At 39.8% G+C, this 23486-nt stretch overlaps 1 protein-coding gene across 1 annotated transcript in view; it reads right to left on the bottom strand.

The window, feature by feature from the left end:
- Positions 1–7208: 7208 nt before the first annotated feature.
- The window catches only part of PKHD1L1 (PKHD1 like 1), a 154527-nt gene continuing 138249 nt past the window's right edge, over positions 7209–23486 (bottom strand). Inside the window, exons 73-78 of the mRNA XM_060035239.1 lie at positions 21808–22152; positions 15186–15337; positions 14642–14788; positions 13904–14057; positions 9342–9647; positions 7209–7320 (exon numbers count right to left, since the gene is read on the bottom strand). Coding sequence (XP_059891222.1) covers positions 9349–9647; positions 13904–14057; positions 14642–14788; positions 15186–15337; positions 21808–22152 — 1097 coding nt within the window. The 3' untranslated portion in view covers positions 7209–7320; positions 9342–9348. The remainder of the gene's footprint in view (positions 7321–9341; positions 9648–13903; positions 14058–14641; positions 14789–15185; positions 15338–21807; positions 22153–23486) is intronic.

Genomic DNA, 23486 nt, shown 5'->3' with positions numbered 1-23486 from the left:
TTAAAGCAACACTGAATCAACAATGAAAGCCTACTCCATTCAGCTATAGCATGATGGACATTATGGCTTTGATCTTGAACAAGTTTGAGCCTTTTCTCACCTGCAAAATCAGGCTAATAATTCCTGCCTTATGGATTTATTTGGCAAAGTAAGTGGCATAATGTACATGGAAATGTGTTGGAAACAAAGCAATAAAATCAATGAAAGCTCTTAGATGTACAGGTTTATCCTCTTCAAGTCCCTGAATCTTCTTTTAGCTCACAACAAGGAATAGTGCTTCTAAGGAAAACAGAGGTGAATTTTGTGTCATCAGCAAGCAGAAATAGACATATTTATTAGTAACATGTTAAAAAGGGGAAAAGAGGAAGGAACACTCAGCTTTGAAGCTGTGCTCTGAGTTCACCCCCCACCTCCTTTGCCTCTTTGCTTTAAAGATGTAGAGTGAAAGAGCAGCTATTAGAACAAAAGCACCTACAGCCCTACCCTTCCCTCTTCATGCTGTTTCTCACTACTCACTGGATATTTTTCTCAAAATACTATCTGTTGCCAGATTTCGTCCATTTTTTCTTCTCAGTGTCTATTATTTTAGCACACCAGGATTATCATAATGATCTTTGATCCTCTAGTTCAGCTCAGTACGTCACTGCATGATTAATAGAAATATTTTTCAAGCACATACTTCTTCATGCTAACGCTCCTGTTCAAAATAAAGATTTGTTGTTGTCCATTAATGCAAATTCACTTAGGAGGATACTGTCTCGATTTTTGCTTTTGGTTTTTTTTTTTTTTTTTTGGCTGCGCAGTTTGTGGGATCTTAGTTCCCCGACCAGGGATCGATCCCATGGCCCCTGCAGTGGAAGCAAGGAGTCTTACCCACTGGACCGCCGGGGAAGTCCCTTGACTGTTGCTTTTTAATCTCTTAATTTCAAAGTGCTGCTCTTGGATCATTCTCTGACCACCTCTGGCCCTTTAAAATATTAGACATATCAGCAATTCTTGTTAAAGGTATTTGTCTGTATAAGATGTACATTTCATACAGTGAAAATTACCTCCTCACAGTGAAATATGTATTCCTTGCTCTAATTTTTATTTGAAATTAAACCCTTTATAAGTAAGAATTAAATCCATATTATAATCATCCTAGAAGTTTTCAGTATAAAGAACTTATTTATTTTCTCTCTTCCTAGGGAGAATTTACATGTATAAAGGATCATCTGCTTAAATACATACATTACTCTCAAGAAAAACCAAAGGAAAATATCTTGCCACATAGCCAGACACACTCATAAGTATCCTGCCCAAAAGGAATTATTTTTTTCTGCTCATAGGCACAGAGCCCATTACCATGGCAATCGTAACTAGTGGTCTCTAACTGGGTGTGAATTTTATACACTGTTATTTGAAATGTTAAGGCAGTAAGTCAAGGTACAGTGCAATTTCTGTTATATTTTGGTAGGGTTTCTTTATCTCAAAAATCTCATAGAGGAAAAGTTTCATCATGCTGTCTATTCATTTGCTTAATTAAACAGTTTACTCAACACTTACCATGGGCACAGTGTGTGCTAAGCATGTTAGAGGAATCAATAGAACACACAGCCCTTAACTGAAAGGAATTTCCCTAATAAAATCAGCTTGTCAGGGGTAAACAGAATTCTGGGAAGAACAGTTTTTCCTAAAGAGCTTTCTAATTTTAGCATGATCTGATCATAATAACTAGAGTAGTGTATCAGAGCCTGCAACTAGTGTGGTAAGAGGTTTGTAGCTGGGCAGACTGCCCACAAGTATTCGAGTATCAATACCTACTATAACGCTGACAGCAGGCCCCTTCTTTTTTGGTCTTACACATTGTGCCTGTAGCTACTCTCTGGGGAGGCAAAGTTGGCAGGGATAAATCTTTATGTTTCTTTCACTAGAGATTGAACACTTCTTGTCAGCTGGTGGCAACCTGAGGAAGCTGAAAATGTCCACTGATGAGAATGGAAGAAGGGTGTGACCCTCCAATGGTTTCTTTCTTTTTTTTTAATGTTTTAAAATTTAGTTATTTATTTTTGGCTGTGTTGGGTCTTTGTTTCTGTGCGCGGGCTTCCTCTAGTTGTGGCGAGCCGGAACTGCTCTTAGTTGCGGTGTGCGGGCTTCTCATTGCGGTGGCTTCTCTTGTTGCAGAGCACAGGCTCTAGGCACGCGGGCTTCAGTAGTTACAGCAAGTGGGCTCAGTAGTTGTGGCTGGTGGGCTCTAGAGCACAGACTCAGTAGTTGTGGCACATGGGCTTAGGTGCTCCACGGCATGTGGGATCTTCCCGGACCAGGGATCAAACCCGTGTCCCCTGCGTTGGCAGGCGGATTCTTAACCACTGGGCCACCTGAGAAGTTCCCCTCCAATGGTTTCTGATGGGTTTCCCAAACCAAATACACATGGATTCAGATCAAGGTTTAAGCATCTCTGTTTTGGAGGATACAGATAATAACTTCAAAAGTGTATGAGCTGGGACTTCCCTGGTGGTGCAGTGGTTAAGAATCTGCCTGCCAATGCAGGGGACACGGATTCGAGCCCTGGTCTGGGAAGATCCCACATGATACAGAGCAAATAAACCCGTGCCGCCATGACTACTGAGCCTACGCTCTAGAACCTGCGAGGTGCAAATACTGAAGCCCACACGCCTAGGGCCTGTGCTCCACAACAAGAGAAGCCACCGCAGTGAGAAGCCCACGCACCGCAACGAAGAGCAGCCCCCGCTCACCGCAACTAGAGAAAGCCCTCGTGCAGCAACCAAGACCCAACACAGCCAAAAAAAAAAAAAAAAAAGTATGAGCTATTTGAAACCATTTCCTTGCCCTGGCATTGCCTCTGCCCACCTTCCCTGTAGAAAGGATGAATTCCCTATGCTCTTGTTCCTTTCATGTTTTGCCACCTCAGGAATCTGATGAAACCAGGAGATGTATCAGTTAGGCTTAGGACTCTGGCAGAGTAGCAATGAAACCCTGAAACAGCAAAGGCTGCTATGGTCAGGGGCCCAAACTCTTTTCACCTGAGTTCTCTATATCCTCCCCAAAGGGGCTGGCATTTGTTTTCCTGGTGCAAGGAGACGTCTTGCTCCATTAGGCGGGAAAAACAGGAAAGGATGCAGAAGGGCAAAGGGATGCATAATAGCCATCTTTTAAGGAGAGTCCCTAGAAGATGCCACAATATTGTTTATAAAAACTCACTGTACAGGGCTTCCCTGGTGGTGCAGTGGTCCACCTGCCGATGCAGGGGACACGGGTTCGTGCCCCGGTCCAGGAAGATCCCACATGTCGCGGAGCGGCTGGGCCCGTGAGCCATGGCCGCTGAGCCTGTGCGTCCGGAGCCTGTGCTCCGCAACGGGAGAGGCCACAACCGTGAGAAGCCCGCGTACCACAAACAAAACAAAACAAAACAAAAACCTCACTGTACACAAATTGGTCATTTCTCGCTGCACTCACTGCTGAGAAAGTCTTTGTTCTTCATGGCCCTGTACCTGGCCAGTGTTTCTAATAATTAACACTCACATTGTGTTCATTACATGCTAGGTACTGTTCTGGTACAATAAGGAGCCTAATGGTTTATGGGCCAGCGAATGACATAATATAGGCAACATTATGGTTATAACAATAACAGGAGTGGCTACCTTTTACTGAGAGCTTACCACCTGTTGGGCACTGGGTTAGGTGCCTTATATATGATAATCGGTCCTCAAGGTAGGATATTTCCCACATTTTATAGGTGAAGATACTGAAAATAAAGGAGACTAAGAACTTGCCTGAGGGCATAGAGGTGGTAAAATTTAAACTAGAATTTGAACATGAATTTGGACCTAAATATGTTTTTCTGAAAACTCTCTTCACAGTGAAACACTTTCTCCTACTTGGGGAAAAGTGGGAGGCAATTAAATGTTGGAGCTGAGATCTGGAGTTAGATTTGAATCCCAGCTTTACCATTAAAAGCTCTGTGAACTGGGGCATTTAATTTAATCTTTTGCTGTATTGTTTCCTCATCTGGAAAAGGGGATAATATCTTCATAGCATAAATGTAAGGAAAGAGTCCACGTAGAACACTCAATGTAGTAAAGATGTGGTAAATCTTTAATTATTGTTATTGTTATTACTATTAGTAGTAGTACTAGTAGTATTTTAGCTAGCACTCTTCAGGATAAAATGGAGAAGAGGTAAAAGTAGGTAGACCACCTAGAAATCATTGCAATGATCAGAAGGTGATGCAGCTGAGAAAAGAGTAGAGACAATAGTACAAGACATAAATGTTTTACTTATTATCAGAAATACAGGAAGATATTCTTACTACCTCTTTATTCTCTCTTCCTTATATTGACTAAAATGGGAACATCATATTTACTTTATGAATCTTTCAGATCCTGGAGAAACAGTACTAACACACAAAGTATTTTTAAATGACTTGCTCAACAGCTAAATACCCACTTGTTACGTTTAGAAGTATTTTTAAAAATTTAAACACAAATTTCTAAGGCAGGATTGTTCAGAGAAACATTATTAAAAAAAAAAAAAAAGTAGCCAGCTTGTGAATGAAGGCTATGTGAAGCCATATTGCCCACGGATTTATAACAATTAGGCATTTTAAAAACTAGTAGTTAATACCAAACGTAAAATAGATAGCTAGTGGGAAGCAGCCGCACAGCACAGGGAGATCAGCTCGGTGCTTTGTGACCACCTGGAGGGGTGGGATAGGGAGGGTGGGAGGGAGGGAGATGCAAGAGGGAGGAGATATGGGGATATATGTATATGTATAACTGATTCACTTTGTTATAAAGCAGAAACTAACACACCATTGTAAAGCAATTATACTCCAATAAAGCTGTAAAAAAAAAAAACACTAGTAGTTAAAATTGTAATTTATCTGGCATAAATAATTATGGGTATGTACTATAATAACTTTAGAAAAATTTTAAAAGCAGACAGCCAGAAACCTAAAGAAGTTAAATCAGGAACTTTTTAACAAAGTCTGTGGCTAAGAAGCAAAAATTTAGAAATTCCTTTTATTCTCAAATGACTTGTATTAGTGAAACCCAGTCCCCTTAAAACCGAGCTCCCCTGCGAAGTTTATGGTTAATCTATCTAAAACCTTATTCCCTTTCTTGTCCCATCCCTGTTCCCCTCAGGATGGAGGAGTATCAAAGAAAAAGGGGGACTGAAACCAAGCAGGACCCTGTGGGGCCTTCCCAGGTACAAAAGTCCCTCCATGTCCCCCATTTCTTATTTGCAGAAAAAAGGCTTTAGGCTCCTAGGCCTTTGCTAAGTTCCAAAGAGCAGACTGGAGCAGTTGATGATTAGAACAAGAGTCACAAGACTCGACTCCTAGTTCCTGCTGAAGGAATATAAATAACAATCAGATGCATATCTATGAGTTGTTTAGTAAAAACTAAGACCCCCACCCCCCACCCATCCATCAGGAGTTTGTCCTGAAATGTAGAGTAAACTGAATTTGCATTAGAAAACTTGATTTTTAAGTCTTTCTTGTTGGGTCTCTCTGTCCTCCTCCCCATACCTCTAAGGTTGGAACGGAGGGAAGTATGAGAGTCCTCAATTAACCAGTGGTGTGGACTAATTCGTGCTCTCTGGACATGAAAGCTGTTCCCACTGAAGGGAGTGTACTGGTGCTCCAGTAACGAGACGGCTTCTTGATTCCCCCGTGCTCCATGCTTCATTCATCCACTCAACAGTGAGTCTGCATCTACTAGTGCCAGACATTTCGTAAGAGGGCAAGAGAAATGCTTACTAAGGAAGAGCCTTACTGCCTTCAAGGAACTCACTATCTAATGGTATTTCAGCCTTTGTTCTCACCCCCACACCTTCTGTCAGGACACTCTTCCTTGGCTAATCTCATGCTTTATTCCTTACCACTCATCTCAGGCATCATATTCTTCTGCAATCTGTCCCTCGTCCATCTCCATCCTCACACTCACAGGATGCTCCTACCCCCAGCCAAGTGCCCTTCCTCTGTGCCCCTACAGCACCCTATGTCTCTTTCTCTCACATACGATACTGTATCTCTGTGTTTTGTGTATCACTTTTTCCACCACTATTTCCTCAACTACCTTGTAGATCCTTGGAAGGTGAAGACAGCATCTTATTCCTTGCAGTCTCACTAGAATGCCTGGTATCTAGCAAATGTTAAATAGATGTTTGTTTGACTGAACAAAATGCCAAATATCTACAAAGATATTTGGATTTACTACATGGTAAATGTTAATAGTTTTTTGTTAAGCAAGGTTAACAATGACCTGGGGCGAGCATTCTAGGAAACGGTACACAGTAGAAAAAGCTCTGGGTTTCATTGAATTCTCTCAGCTGTTCCAAATGCTTCCTGAGTGTCACTTGCTGGAAGGTAACTTTTGTGAATACCAACTCTACTTGCTCAGGACATGGCCACAAAGCTTTGATTGGGGTTATTCCTCTAAATATAGCATTTCCTTTAGACTTTTCTATTTCAATTTTTCTTTTTCAACTTTTCTTTCCAATTTTTATAGTATGAGAGCTTTTGGTTAGTTTAGCTACATTAATTTGTGGCTTTTTTTTTGCATTCCCTAATTTTATCCTCTTGAAAATAAGTATCTCTTCTGGTGTAGCCTTGGGTTGCAGGAGGTCACACTCTTAGTAGTGACAGTTTTGAGTGGGAAGGAGGGGTAAGCAGAGGAGTCTGGACTTGTTCAAACAAGGGACACCAATGAAACTCTTCTTAGACGACTGGCCAGTGTTGGCAGGCCCAGAAATCTAGGATAATCTAGAATTCCTGTGGATCTGAAAAACAGCAACTTAGACAATCTGAAATGAGATCGTCTAAAACAATCTCATTTCTCCAAAATCCTTAGAAATGAAAATGGCTTAGATCTATGAAAATTAGAGTCTTATGAATGGATAGAGAAAAGCAGATCCCCCGGTACATACAAAAATTCAGAATGCTTCCAATCTGATCTAAAGAAGTTAAGTCAAAACTAGAAAGCTCTTTCAACTATTTAAAGTATTTCATGATTTGTTGGTACAGCAACTTGGAGGTGGTATATCTGCTTACAAATCAAAAATTTCTAAAAGTTTTTTTTTTTGGATGAAATAAGTACATACAATCATAAGGAATCAAAAGAAATTTGTATTTTGAAGAAATTTGATTTTTGTGATTAAAACTAAGTAATACATTTTATATATTACAAAAATATTTTTAGTATATTTTCTTGAAAATGCTACAGACTTTTTATTGTGCAACAAAGTACCTCTTAAATAAGCAGTTCTTGTATTTGGTTTTCAACCTGTTCTTCAGAATAGCACTTCAGTTGCTTCCTGAAAAGCGAAAACAATACAGATATTTTTAAGAAAATATAGTGTGATTTTAAAGTATGTTTTATTAATTTTAACTTTTTCTAATATTTCATGGTATGGTTAATAAGGCAAAACTTAGTATTTCAGAGTTTACCAATTTAATGTGCTTTTGTGTGGAACCATGGAGAGAGAATAGTGGTGCTTATATATTGTATTTTTCACATTCAAGTTTTGTCATTTTATTTAGTGTAATTTCATAACTCTCTTAAAAGTAAAATACTGTTAACTCAGAATGCAAAGTTATAAAAAACCCATAATTTCATTTCATCAATGGGCTATGATTTGAACATGCCCCACCCCCAAATTCATACGTTTTAAAGCCTAATGTCCAATGTGATGGTATTAGGAGGTAGAGCCTTTGACAGGTGCTTAGGTCTTGAGGGTGGAGCCCTCATGAGTGGGATTAGTATTTTTATAAGCAACCCCACAGAACCCCCGCCTTACACCATGTAAAGATACAGTGACAAGTCTGCAACCCAGAAGAGGGGCCTCATTTGACCATGCTGGCACCCTGACCTCAGACTTCAGCCTCCAGAACTGTGAGAAATAAATTTCTGTTGTTTTTAAGCCACTCAGTCTTTGGTATTTTGTTATAGCAACCTGAAAGGACTAAGACAATAGTGTTTAAGTCTTCTTATGTCTTAACTGAAGAATGATAGATTATTTAGTAGCAAAGGGGAAGCTGTTGATTAACTTTTTATCTGGAAAAAATGTCCTAAAAAACACCAAGAAGAATATCATTTACTAATGACTTGAAAATAGAATTTTCTGAATTTTGTAAAATCCCAAAGTTGTCAAGTACGAGTAGGAAGAAAGTCAGTGAAGATAATTAGGAAAAAAATGCATTTAATGAGGAAACACAAAATGAACAAATATATAATAAGCAGTACTTATACCTTATATTTTAATGTTTCTGGGAAGAAACAACTGAACTTAAGCAATACCTATCACGCTATTATAAAATAGACAACAAGTTTTACTTTTATTAGAATTCTGGAGACAGGAAAACAGGTATTAAAATACAATAACTGTGTGTTGGTCTTTACCTTTTGTCCCTCAGCTCCAAACCCACCCTGCTATATTAGCTTTAAGAGGCCAGGGCTGGGTCTCTTCAAACCGTCCTTTTCCCTTGACAGCTGGTTTCTAATTAGTTTCTACCATGAGGAGGGAAGAACGGATTATTTCTTCCTGAAGCCCCAGCCTCCAGTTGTTCTGCTACTCCTAGAACCAGGCTTATTGTTTCCTTTCATCTTCACCTTCTTTATTTTTAAATTTAAAATCTAGTCTTGGCTTCTACTACTGAAATACTTCAGTATTCTTCTAAATTATTACCCCATCTCAAATTCACGGCAACTCATGGCCACAGCGAATGGTTCAGGAATGGGTATGTGGCCCAAGCCAGGTCAATGACATAGCTTTGGGACTTTTGCTGGAAGTGCTGGGAAAGAGGTTTGCTCTTTCTGGATTAGCTGTTGGGCCAGTAGACTGTAAACATGAAGATGCTGGTGGTACCTGTACCATGAGGGTTGGGGCGCCTGATGAAGAGTCTGCCTGGGAGTGAATCTGCCACCAAGAAGAATGGAGCTGAGAGACGGAGAGACACAGGTTCTAGATGATGTCATTTGAGCCCTTGGTTCTCACTGTGGCAGAAATCAGACTACTTCTGGACTTCTCAATTAAGTGAGTTCACTTTATTGCTGAGCTTGGAGCTACCAATTGGAGCTGAGCTTCTGCCCTTTGCAACTGAAAGAGTCCGATGTAACCTGCATTTCTCATTCCCCGCACTCTTATACGCCATCCTACAGTGTGAATAACATTTCCATAGGGTGGTCTTGTCTCTACCATTGAAGCTCTAACCTTCTCAATGGCTGAGATCGTGTCTTTCTGTCTGTGGTGCTATGCTGGCTCAGTCTTTATTTAGTAAACATTTTCTGGTACCTCAGTATGTGGAGACAAACATAGAAAAAGTGAACTGTGCTTACCGAGAATTCAGTTCAAAATCAAAACTGCAGTCGTAAATATTTCCAAGAGTAACACTCTTCCCACCAGACAGCTAACTACTGTAGTCACTATCTGGGCAGCTGTGCCCACGGTAGACACTTTGCTGTTGCTGCTGCTACTGCCGCTACTGCCACTGCCGCTGCCGCTACTGCCACCGCCGCTGCCGCTGCTGCCACTGCCGCTGCCGCTACTGCCGCTGCTAGAGACAGACTGCGCGGCTAGGCTGAAAGTCCTGGACTCCACCTGAACGACGTCATCCAGGATAAATTCAATCTTAAAATTTTTTCCTAGGGCAAAAAAAAAATCATCACAGTGTCTGACTTCCTTTTATTATTTGTTTGTTTTTGTACAATTCCAGTTGGGTTTTCATTGACTTACAAATACTGTGTAACCCTTAACGAAGTATTTTTGGAAATTGAGTCAAATAAATTAAAGTATAAACAAGTGTAGAGAGGGTCTCAGAGTCAGAAGAGTTCTATCTGCCCAACAACTATGGGCATGAGGACTCTGGGTAGATTTTCTTTCTGCAGCATCAGTACCTACTTCTTAGGGGTTCTTTCCTAGTGCCCAGAGGCTGTTTGAAATGAAGGACAGCAGGGAAGGGAGGTGAGGGTGCTGAACCTCTGTCTGATCCCCATACACTTGATTGAGGAGTGAAGAAGCTGCAGCCTCAGTTGGGGTAGGTGGGGATGGATACTGAACTTTTTATTTTGAAAAACTTCAAACGTAAGAGTTGAAAGCATGGTACCACAAACACCCATAGGCCCTCGACTTAGACTCAACAATTTTTAACTGTTTTCCACATTTGCTTTAAGTCAGATGCTATTTTCGTGTTGCAAGATAGTGATCCCTTTCCTTTTACCCAAGGTAGACAAGCTTGAGGAAACACATGTTAGATATATTTAGAGTGTGAAACACTCATCTAAATATTTCTTAATCCATATGTTAAATCTTCCCATAGTTTTGAATATCAGTTAACCAGTATATTTTTCCATGATGTAATTTCTTCTTGGACTACTGCTATCATTAATAGTGGTTACTGTAAAATAGATAGCTAGTGGGAAGCAGCCGCAGAGCACAGGGAGATCAGCTCTGTGCTTTGTGACCACCTAGAGGGGTGGGATAGGGAGGGAGGGAATATATATATACATGTAGCTGATTCAGTTTGTTATACAGCAGAAACTAACACAACATTGTAAAGCAATTATACTCCAATAAAGATGTAAAAAAAATAAAATAAAAATAAAGTGAACTGCCAAACTAAAAAAAAAAAAAAAAAAAAATAGTTACCATACAGAGCAGAAGGTGCCATACTTGGCATAATTCCAAAGTTTTCATTCTTCTTTTTTTTTCTATTATCTTAAAAAAAATAATTTCTGTTTTCATTTGTCTTTTCTTTTTCAGGAGAGAATGTATTGACCACATTGTGCTTTCTATAGGAATGCGTTCTATAACTTTCAAGGTGGATAGACCTTGTCCCGTAGAATATTCTGCCACTGTTACAATTCATGACAATGGTGTTTTTAAGTCTATCCTTTTTTTCAGTTTGAAAAAACTGAATTTTTGTGGCAGGTATATATTTTCTTAAAGATTTTGATGTGTGAAGAATTTAGATATTTTTGCTTTGTTTTTATGTTTTTTTCTCCTGCAGTATTGTGAGGAATGCCAAGGTAGGCTAGTGGAGAGGCCATTCCATGGAGGAGAAGTGAAGAACTCAGCCAAAATCCAAGATCAAAACCTCAGTGACACGACTCCAATCAAGCCATCCCAGCTGAAGGCCCAGACATCATCCAACAGAGGTGAACCATCCCAAATTCCTGACCCTCGTTATTGTGAGCAAATGAAATCGTTGTTGTTTTGAGCCATCAGATTTAGGGCTGGTTTGTTAAGCAGCATTAGAAACTGAAACAAGCGCTGTGTATCACATAGGTCGCTAAATAAACGGGTCCCCAGTGTTATTATCCTTTAGTAATATTATTTGAATCCAGATTGCTCAAAAGATGCAGTCTCAGCTGTTTATTTTCTTCTTGCACTTTTTTCTTACCTACTTCTCACATTTTTATTTTCTGTGTGAGACCCATGCCTTCTCTACCCAGTGGCCCCTGCCTTGCTCTGTATGGAGCTATAAGTAGAACAGGGTGTGGTACCACACGGTCAGGCTCACCTAATCTGCAAGGGGATTTCCCACAGTGCAGTAATTAAGTGGGATACCTACTAGAAAGTGTTACAAGACGCTTTATTCATTTGCTTTGTTGTTACTGCAGTTTTACAGTTAATCTAAAAACCGGCTAATTGATTTAAAAATAATAAAGAGATGACTATATTTGACCTTCCTTACTATACACAACCAGAGAACTGAAACCCTACACTTGATGGAAAAAAAGCAAGACAGAAAGCAAGAAATAAGGAATGAAGGAAGGAAGGAAGGAAGGCAGGAAGGAAGGAAGGGAATTAGAAACAATGACTGTTCTCCATAGCAAATAAGATAGACACTCCAAGGGAAGCTTTGAACTCTTAAAGAAAATATACTGGATAAAAGGAGAGCACTATTTTGTTATCATAAAAACGTCAAAACCTACATTACTGCTTCAGCATTCCAGTGACCCTCGTTACTGTGGAACATTGCCTTTGGAAGTGGTAGTTTGGAGACCTTGATCCTCAGGTTGGGTCTTTGTCACTGCGCACCTCTTGAGTCCACCTTCCTGGGGAGGTGGGTAACCTTCTCTCAGGCAGGGTTCTTGTCAAGTTCCTCATTTCCCATAAAAGGCTCCCAGTCCTACCTCCATTTAGGCTGACTGTTAACGAATTAGGCTCTGTCCTTAGTCACCAGGCTTACTGGACACTTCAGGTACTTGTCCCAGAGCACAATGTTGAACTCATTGCCACTGGATTCCCATCAAACTCTAGGTTGAGATATTGTTGCCCAGTAGGCAGATCAAACTTTTCGGTGTAGGGCATCATCAAAGCACGAGGAAACAACAAATAAGAAAAAAATTCTTTTGGAATGATTTTGGCTTTTGATATTTAGTTCTTATGGGAAAAAAAAACCCAGATTATTGTTAGATATTCTTTAACTTCTCTTACTCTTTACTTTGGCTTTTATTCTGACCTGTAGTGTGTGTGTGTTTGAAATAACAGTGGTTAGAAGAGTGAGGACCACCATAAAACTTTTGCAGGAGTTAGGGCCTATAAAGGTTGAGGTAAACAGATTAATGGAGGCCTGTCTCCAGTACAAGGAGTCTATTTCATTCTTCTCTTTTTTTTTCAGTTTGTAGCTATTTAATGATGAGGTCAAATTTGTTAAATCTGGGGACTGTTTGAACTTCAGAGGAGGTTGATCCAGTGGCTCTGTGTTGTCCTTGATGACCTGCTTTTTCTGCCTTCCATGGGTAAGCATCATCATAAGGCTGTTTTCTCTCACGGTGTATTTCATTCTTTTTGATACTGAATAATCTATCATCAGTAGAGACCTGTTTTGTGGACATATTTTTGCCTTGGTAGAAAGGCTTTTACCAGTTGGAGTTATGCCATCAATCCACATGAAGATAATATAAGAAACCTCACTGTGGAAGTTATGACTGTATTTACTGTTGAAGATATCACGTATTTACGTGTTGGCGATATCACGAGTATACTTCATGAGAACTCATAGGAGACATCTGCTCTGACCTCAGAGCAAGTTGTGATTCTCCACAGCAACTGGTCTATCTGCAGAGGACTGTGAATCATGGTAATGCTCATGTTTTCTCCTTTGCATTGGCTTTCAGAAAGACTAGAACCCACCTTCCAGCCCAACTCTGAACTCCTGCATGGGCCATTAAAATTATATGACACTATATTATCCTTTCTTTTCTTGAATTTGAAAAATCTATATAAGTTTTCTTATTATAAATGTAATACACACATAGTGAGAAAATTTAGAAAAGTACACACGTGGATAAAGAAGAAAATACGAATCATGATATAATTTTGATGTACATCCTCAAGTTAACCTGTTTATTTTATTTTATTTATTTATCTTTGGCCGTGGTGGGTCTTTGTTGCTGCGCACGGGCTTTCTCTAGTTGCAGCGAGCAGGGGCTACTCTTCGTTGTGGTGTGTGGGCTTCTCATTATGGTGGCTTCTCTTGTTGCAGAGCACGGGCTCTAGGCACGCGGGCTTCAGTAGTTGTGGCACACAGGCTCAGTAGTTGTGGCTCGCGGGCTCTAGAGCACAGGCTCAGTAGCTGTGGCACACGGGCTTAGCTGCTCCGCGGCATGTGGGATCTTCCCAGACCAGGGCTCGAACCCGTGTCCCCTGTATTGGCAGGTGGATTCTTAACCATTGCACCACCAGGGAAGCCCAAGTTACCTGTTTTAATTCCCTTAATTGCTTATTTTATTTTTCACTTTGTTTTGCATATTAAATGTATTTTTGTAAGCCAGACATTTTGATTTCTATAATTTATTGACCAGTGTAGTATAGACTGCTTTGCTCATTAAAAGCAAATTATAATTGTCCCAAAGTTGGGTATATATGTGAGGAACCAAAATAGTATACTCACCTGTTCTAAGAAGAGTAAGATCTGTGTAGTTGGCCCAACAGCTGCTAAATGGAATTGTTGTGTTTCCACTAAGACCACTGATTTGGTTATTACTGGAGTCCTTTAGTACGGCCTTCAAAGTCAGTGAAGTAATCCCAACTGATACACAATTACCCTAAAGAAAAAAATAGTAGAGAATTATAACAATTGTCCTGTTCCCATGCTTTTTTTAAGAAAGATATTTGGAACTTTATTTTTTTTAATGCCTCATTTCAAATTTTAAATCTATAGAAGCTCCTTTTCCTGCACAAAGAGTTTGGGCAGTGGAGCAAGTTCACTGAAAAGAAACATTTTTAAAACAGTAAAAGGTGGGCTTCCCTGGTGGTGCAGTGGTTGAGAGTCCGCCTGCCGATGCAGGGGACGCGGGTTCGTGCCCCGGTCCGGGAAGATCCCACATGCCACGCAGCGGCTGGGCCCGTGATCCATGGCCGCTGAGCCTGCGTGCCCGGAGCCTGTGCTCCGCAACGGGAGAGGCCACGACAGTGAGAGGCCCGTGTACCGCAAAATAAATAAAAATTAAAAAAAAAAAAAAGAAAAAAAAAAAACAGTAAAAGGTGATAGTCATAGATATTAGTCCAAGTTTGAAAACGCAGTGCAATCCTTAGGTTGCCAGTCTACCAGGATTAGTAAAGTCGGTTCACCCTCCAGAATTTATAGCTTAATTCTTCCACTTAAATAAATCTTTGAGTTGTAACTTACATCAGAATCTACTGCCTTTACGGAAGGTTGCTGAGAAAATGGCTGTCCCAGCTGTGTTGCCACCGGCTGAGTGATCACTGACAGCGAGGACAAAAAGGCCACATGATGAACAGGAAATGCAAACCTTTCAACCGGTTGGGCAGTCACCTGTAAATGGTCATGAGTGATGAAGTGGATTTCACATGATAAACTACATTCAGTAGCAAACTCATCTTAGCCAGGCTAAATGTTATATCATTGTTTATTTAAAAGTATGTTTAATACATTAAGTCAATATTATTATAGTATTTCCTCTAGAGCAAATTTATGAAGCATTGTTGTAAATAGTCAAGGCAAAGCACATTTTATACCAATACATAATTTTTAGAAGATACGCTCCTTTTTCAACTACTTTATCATTTTAGTAATACTGTAAAAAAAATCAACAATAAATTAGAAAGACATGCCCTCTAAATTATTGTATTGAAATAGAAAAATAGTTAAAATAAGAAATAAGCAACGTTTTAAATAGCTAAAATGCATTTTTCTAGTCACATTTTCTTACCTTAATCCAGCCAGAATCACTTGGGCTGGGGATAGGACTGGTAATAGACATGGAAGAGATATTAAATCCAAGGATACTACTGGTTTTTCCTAAAATTACAGCTTGTCCAAGAGAAGCAGCAGTTTCTTGGAGTTCAGATAACAGCATCTGACCTATGAGGAAACGGTGTTATGACATGAGGATTATAAGAATATGGAATAGTGGGAACATGTGAGAATATCTCACTTTCGTTTTTGTTTGTGCTGCTTGCTCCATCCAAATTATAGAATTTTACAGCTCTCTAACTGTACATGAGCTAAACATGCCTAAGTCATACTAAGGAGGTCAGGAAAATAAAAAACTCAGTAGAATATGTTTCTTAAGCTGGAATTAAAGAAAAAACAAAGGTAGATAAAATAAATTCAAGAAAAATGAGTGAGAGCATGCTGAGAAAACTACTTTCCTATGTCATCTTTTGTTTAGAAGTGAAGTACTATCATGTATGTCTATCATCGCATATCAGTTTTTAAAAATAGAATGTTAATTGTGGAATGGAAGGATAATTAACATCATCGAATTTATAGTATGAATTAATCAGTTGCTAACGTTAGCATTAAATTACTAACAAAAAATGGTTATTTGCTCTGGACATTGACAATTTTCAAGGTTAATTCTAACATGGTAGGTAGTTTCTGTTCCCTTTTTCTAGCTTGGCAGTTCCTCTTAAACCTACTGCCCCCCAACACTCCTTATGTTATGAAGGGACACCTCTACACGCTGTACTCCTTTTGTCAGAAGCCTGGAACTCTTGCTTGAACCCTTCTTCTACTTCACCTCTCTTGCACACCATTTAATCAGTTCTCAATTTCTAAATCTGCCTCCACTGCGCAAATCCTAGTTAACCCATCAGCAGCAGAGATACTAAAACAGCTTTTAAACTGGCTTTCTTGTATCCATTCTCTCCCTCTTGCACTCCGTTCCATACACTGTAGTCAGAGTGATCGTTTAAGAAACCGCAGCCAGGATGTTTTGGTGTACTGTTGCTACGATTCTAGCACCTTCTACATCCAGAGTCATGCCTTACGGACTTCAATCATTGAGTTTCTTCCATGAAGGCTAAGCCCTGAAGCTTAGTGTGCTCGGGAAGAAGGAGGCAACGCTCTTGGGCAGCAGGTTTCACGCGACACTTTGAAAATCACACCCTTGGGGAATTTCAGTCCCTGTCCCTTGGAAAGGTCTCTTTGGTTGATTCAGACTCTTTGGGGTAAATGGCAGTCTAGCGGGCTCCCCCCGCCACTCCCTCCACACACTCTCCTTCAAGATGGCTTCCCAGGTAGGAGGGCTCACGTAGCAGCAGTACAAAGGAGCTTCACGTCCATACACTACTACTACCACCTCTCCTCACTGGTTTTCGGTGCAGAGTGGCCAGTCTGACCAGGCTGCACTAACAGGTTCTCTCTGACCATTTGATATGTGAAGGCATCCATTTCTGCCGACTGCCTTCTAGAAACCAAAGACCTTAACTTGAAGAGCTCTTATTCCTGACATGACTCTTTAACCAGAGGTCCCCTCAGTACTTAAGTAACTGCTTTCTAGGACATCTGGGAACTTCTGGATCTCCTGACACTATGTGAAGGCTATGGGGAGTTAGGAGTATTCCTATGAATACATGCACACCTTTCTTGCCACTTCCCAATACTTTGCTGTGATGTCACCCCTTGCCAGGTTGTAGGGCTTTCCTCAAGACCTCAAACCCTACCTCAATCTAAGTCTGGGAAACAGGCCATTGATCTGTCCTTCCTCCTGCCCCTATTTCCATGTTCTTAGACTGTATTATGCCTATATCTGGACAAATCTAACAAGAAAAAACTGCTTTAAGGGAGTAGAGAGTGGGAGAAGTTGTGTGTGAAGCAGTTTAGATCACATATAGGAAATAAATCACAGTTTCTTTGGACATCTGAGTGGCTAGAGTGGTAAATACTGGACTCCAATACATGTAAGGGCTTACCAGGGATTTCTTTTTTTTTTTTTTTAACATCTTTATTGGGGTATAATTGCTTTACAATGGTGTGTTAGTTTCTGCTTTATAAAAGAGTGAATCAGTGATACATATACTTATGTTCCCATATCTCTTCCCTCTTGCATCTCCCTCCCTCCCACCCTCCCTATCCCACCCCTCCAGAGGGTCACAAAGCACAGAGCTGATCTCCCTGTGCTATGCGGCTACTTCCCACTAGCTATCTACCTTACGTTTGGTAGTGTATATATGTCCATGCCACTCTCTCACTTTGTCACAGCTTACCCTTCCCCCTCCCCATATCCTCAAGTCCGTGCTCTAGTAGGTCTGTGTCTTTATTCCCGTCTTACCCCTAGGTTCTTCATGACCTTTTTTTTTTTCTTAGATTCCATATATATGTGTTAGCATACGGTATTTGTTTTTCTCTTTCTGACTTAACTTCACTCTGTATGACAGATTCTAGGTCCATCCACCTCACTACAAATAACTCACTTTCGCTTCTTTTTATGGCTGAGTAATATTCCATTGTATATATGTGCCACAACTTCTTTATCCATTCATCTGTTGATGGACACTTAGGTTGCTTCCATGTCCTGGCTATTGTAAATAGAGCTGCAATGAACATTTTGGTACATGACTCTTTGAATTATGGTTTTCTCAGGGTATATGCCCAGTAGTGGGATTGCTGGGTCATATGGTAGTTCTATTTGTAGGTTTTTAAGGAACCTCCATACTGTTCTCCATAGTGGCTGTATCAATTTACATTCCCACCAACAGTGCAAGAGTGTTCCCTTTTCTCCACACCCTCTCCAGCATTTATTGTTTCTAGATTTTTGATGATGTCCATTCTGACTGGTGTGAGATGATATCTCATTGTAGTTTTGATTTGCATTTCTCTCATGATCAATGATGTTGAGCATTCTTTCATGTGTTTGTTGGCAATCTGTATATCTTCTTTGGAGAAATGTCTATTTAGGTCTTCTGCCCATTTTTGGATTGGGTTGTTTGTTTTTTTGTTATTAAGCTGCATGAGCTGCTTGTAAATTTTGGAGATTAATCTTTTGTCAGTTCCTTCATTTGCAAATATTTTCTCCCATTCTGAGGGTTGTCTTTTGGTCTTGTTTATGGTTTCCTTTGCTGTGCAAAAGCTTTGAAGTTTCATTAGGTTCCATTTGTTTACTTTTGTTTTTATTTCCATTTCTCTAGGAGGTGGGTCGAAAAGGATCTTGCTGTGATTTATGTCATAGAGTGTTCTGCCTACGTTTTCCTCTAAGAGTTTGATAGTGTCTGGCCTTACATTCAGGTCTTTAATCCATTTTGAGTTTATTTTTGTGTATGGTGTTAGGGAGTGTTCTAATTTCATACTTTTACATGTACCTGTCCAGTTTTCCCAGCACCACTTATTGAAAAGGCTGTCCTTTCTCCACTGTACATTCCTGCCTCCTTTATCAAAGATAAGGTGACCATATGTGTGTGGGTTTATCTCTGGGCTTTCTATCTTGTTCCATTGATCTATATTTCCGTTTTTGTGCCAGTACCATACTGTCTTGATTACTGTAGCTTTGTAGTATAGTCTGAAGTCAGGGAGCCTGACTCCTCCAGCTCCATTTTTCATTCTCAAGATTGCTTTGGGGGCTTCCCTGGTGGCGCCGTGGTTGAGAGTCCACCTGCCGATGCAGGGGACACGGGTTCGTGGCCCGGTCCAGGAAGATCCCACATGCCATGGAGCGGCTGGGCCCGTGAACTATGGCCACTGAGCCTGCGCGTCCGGAGCCTGTGCTCCGCAATGGGAGAGGCCACAACAGTGAGAGGCCCGTGTACCGCAAAGAAAAAAAGATTGCTTTGGCTATTTAGGGTCTTTTGTGTTTCCATACAAATTGTGAAATTTTTTGTTCTAGTTCTGTGAAAAATGTCAGTGGTAGTTTGATAGGGATTGCATTGAATCTGTAGATTGCTTTGGGTAGTAGAGTCATTTTCACAATGTTGATTCTTCCAATCCAGGAACATGGTATATCTCTCCATCTATTTATATCATCTTTAATTTCTTTCATCAGAGTCTTATAATTTTCTGCATACAGTTCTTTTGTCTCCTTAGGTAGGTTTATTCCTAGATATTTTATTCTTTTTGTTGCAATTGTAAATGGGAGTGTTTTCTTAATTTCACTTTCAGATTTTTCATCACTAGTGTATAAGAATGCCAGAGATTTCTGTGCATTAATTTTTATCCTTCTACTTTACCAAATTCATTGATTAGCTCTAGTATTTTTCTGGTAGCATCTTTAGGATTCTCTATGTATAGTATCATGTCATCTGCAAACAGTGACAGCTTTACGTCTTCTTTTCCGATTTGTATTCTTTTTATTTCTTTTTCTTCTCTGATTGCTGTGGCTAAAACTTCCAAAACTATGTTTGAATAAGAGTTTACCAGGGATTTCTAAGGGTCAGTGAGCAATCTATATATATGGCATGGACCTGCTACAACTCCTAGACTAAATTAACAGACTATGTTGAGCCCAAAGCCCTGATTCTGTAGCTACAAGGAAATACAAGTTTGATGAAGGAAAGTAACTATGACTGGGCAGAGAACATCACTGTAAGATCTGGTTGCAGCACAAGCCTATGCTTCCTGTTTCCTTCAACAAAGAGAGTTGATGAGCACCTCATTCCATTCACGCAAGACTTTTCACAGGCTTATCGCCACAAGGGAAGAACCTGCTGCCTACCTAACTGGTAGAATTCCAGAACAGCAATGTGGCAGATGCATGGGGTTAAAGCTCAGAAACAAACCTCCTGGAGAAATGAGTGATGACCCCCAGTGGCAGAAGATGAGAACTTCACCCAGTACCTAAGTTTACATATAAGAGAGCCTGGGAGTTTAATGAAAAAGATGCTGGACAGAAATAGGGTAGATCAGGATTTTCTGAGTCTGAAATTTATACAGGGTGGAGGCTCTCTTTATGAACAAGTCTTATTTGTGCAACTTTTATAGTAATAGTCAATTATTTGACCACATTATTAAGTGGACCCTTCTCCCAGGGCCTTGAAAGTTAAAGCCCCTCCCAGGACTTGTACAAGTAAAGGGTCTTTTATCTTAAGCTTCATTAGCTGGATGGTAATATTCCTCTGACAGAGACCCAGATCTCGTCTTCTTGGAGAGGGGTATGCCTAGGTGAGAGTACTTGTGCTTGACCACTAGAGACAATGGTACAGTTGGGAATTAGCAGCTGGGGATGCGATTCCATGTCAAGAGGCCAGAAAAGTTCAGTTGCACCACAAGAGAGGCTGATACAGAGCAGAGAAGACCACCTATGTTGTTGCAAAGACTATGAAGACAAGAGGGCAACAAGAGGGCCTGAGGTCAGGAAAGCCCCTTGGTATTCAGATACCAACTTGAACAGATGGAGAGGAAGAAAATCTGAAGGGTTGAACATTTACCCAAATGCCCAACCAAACTGAGTCACCTTAAGGAAATCATAATTTAAGCCAACAAAATTTCCTCTGATGGGATAGCTGAGCTTATTTTTATCTCTGATACCTAGAAAATAGGGTATGAGGGACTTCCCAGGTGGCGCAGTGGTTAAGAATCCGCCTGCCAATGCAGGGGACACAGGTTCGATTCCTGATCCGGGAAGATCCCACATGCCGTGGAGGAACTAAGCCTGTGCACCACAAATACTGAGCCTGTGCTCTAGAGCCTGTGAGCCACAACTACTGAGCCCACATGCCACAAATACTGAAGCCCATGCACCTAGAGCCTGTGCTCTGCAACAAGAAAAGCCACCTCAATGAGAAGCCCACACACTGCAACGAAGAGTAGCCGCTGCTCGTCACAACTAGAGAAAGCCCGCGCGCAGCAACGAAGACCCAATGCAGCCATAAATAAATAAATAAATAAATTTTTTAAACAAGGAAATAGGGTATGAGGAGTGAGGGACAGAGAAAGGGGTGATGGCTGGTAAGGCTGATTAGGTCAATCATAGAAATTAAAGACAACATATTCTGGTACATTTGCACTTGTTAGTATAAATATGTGACTTTACTCTGGAAATCTAACCCACCACTCGACCTCTCAGAATCGTCTATTATGTCCCTTAAGAAAACATCCACTGTCCTTCTCTTCGCTTACAAAGGGGAGAACTTCTTGTGGTTTCCCACAACCTAGCATCTGCCTCCTTCTCAGCCTTGTCTCTGGCAGCTTTGTCCTTCCTGATGCCTTTGCTGCAGACATACTGGGTCCATTCCAGTTCTTCAAATGTACCAAACTCACCAACTACTTCCTCAGCCTCCAGCCTCTTACCTCCCACTTTTCACTGACCAGCTCTTTTCACCCTTAATCTCTCAGCTATAAGGTCACTTCCTTAGGTCACCTCTAGGATCTTTTATGTTAGGTCAAATCCTTCTGTTGAAGTAATTAACTGCTACAATAACAAAACAGAGGTTGAAGTTCCTTCATAATTAAAAATAGTTTGGGAGTAGAGCAGGGAGAAGGGTCTCTAGGCCCTTATAGGGTTCAGGATGTGGGGTTGGTGGGATTTCCTGAGGCCCGGTTTACCAAGCCTTGATAGGGTTATTTATGGATGTGGTTTTGAATTACATTACTCTGTCTCAAATGTCTACTTTTCATACCTGTAGTGTCACTGGTTATGAACTGAGGGGGAGAATCTCCAATCTCCAGTTCAACTGTGAGTCCCGTGGATCTCTTCCTTCGCAGACTCTCCCCTCGTATTACTTTGCTGACACGGATTTTGTCACTTGATATCTTTAGGAACAAGGCAAGATTTCTAACCAGATTATGAGAACTGTAAAAGTCATCTTCTGTTACAGCAGGTAATTGGAAAGAGACATATATGACTGAGGTGGTGTGGATTTCAACAGGTATAGTTCCTTTAACCAAAAGGTAAAGCATCTGGTACATTCTGTCAAAGTAGTTTTCACCAAGGACAGTGGAATTCAGGTTAGGAAGGAATTGCTCTATGAACGAAAAAAGCCAAAATAGCACAGTTAAATTTATTTACATTATCATAATTACCATGCAGTATTTAATATTTGTTTAAATCTAGGAAATTTCAAAAAAGTTCAACATTATCATTCTTTCATAGGAAAATGTGCATATTAAAAACAAAAACTTATAGAACTGACATGCAAAATTAAAGTCAATTTTAAAAATAATACCATTAATAATTATACATGAAATTTATTTTAAAAAACAATTAGCTATAGACACGTACAAATGAGAAATAAAATCTAATTATGAACCAGGAGCCTATGTTGTAACACTATTTATATTTTCAGAATTTTAAAGCCTTGACCAAAGGCATTTGGTAATTTAAAAATGTAAGTTTAACAGCCATCTAGTTTATGCAGTGCTATCTCTTAAGGAAAAATGATTCAGTGCTTCTATTTTTACTAAGGACAAAAGTATGTAATACAAATGAAGTATATACTAAAACATCTCAGAAGGCTTTTACATCAATAAAAGAAGTTTACATTTCAGCCTGAAAACGGTCAACACAAAACAAATTCTACTAGGGCACTGAATTTTGTAAAAGTGATTGAGATTATATATACATATATATGTATGTAATGAATAAATATTACTGATTTCAGGGCAGAGTATAAACAACATCCAAGAAATAATAAATCCACAAACACATATTGGGCCCAAAGTCTGACAGTATAGTAAGACTGGAATGTGACATGTAGCTTCTTACCACATTTCATGGTGAGGCTTACTAAGAAAAAGAAATTAGAATCTTAGAAAAAAGAGGTAATTTCTTATTAATGTAATAGATATTCATGGCAATGGCATTAAGAAGCCATTTCATTATTACTACATTTTAAAAAATATCTTCTAGTATAAGTTCTAGATGCAATTTGGCTTAAACATTCTGTGAATCTGAAAAATGTGTTTTTGTATTATAAATTGAAGCTGCTCTCAAGCTACTGTTACAGGTGCGTACACCACTTATCCAAGCTAACTTTCTCATGTCTTCACAGTAATGGAAGGAATCAGAGATATAGATAATAATAAACATTTTGGGTAATGTAAAAAGATAGGTATAGATTCATAATACAGGGATATTATTTTCCATTCCAAGTATCAAAGAAAAATGTTTATCTAAAAGCAATGCTATTTCAGAAAAAAATAATTCTAAAAGGGCAGTGGTGGTGTTGTTTTGCAGACTTGTGTAACCAGTTCCTTGTATTAAATTCTGCCTGTTGAGATAATTTTTATTTTCTTGACTTGAACGATAGAGTACTTTGTACCAAAAGCACCGTTTTAAAAAAAAGAGTTAAAATTTATG

This window comes from Delphinus delphis, chromosome 17 (assembly GCF_949987515.2).
Source record: "Delphinus delphis chromosome 17, mDelDel1.2, whole genome shotgun sequence".
In the NCBI taxonomy this organism is placed as follows: Eukaryota; Metazoa; Chordata; class Mammalia; order Artiodactyla; family Delphinidae; genus Delphinus; species Delphinus delphis.
The sequence above is the reverse complement of the archived record's forward strand: the minus strand, read 5'-3'. Positions and strand labels throughout refer to the sequence as shown.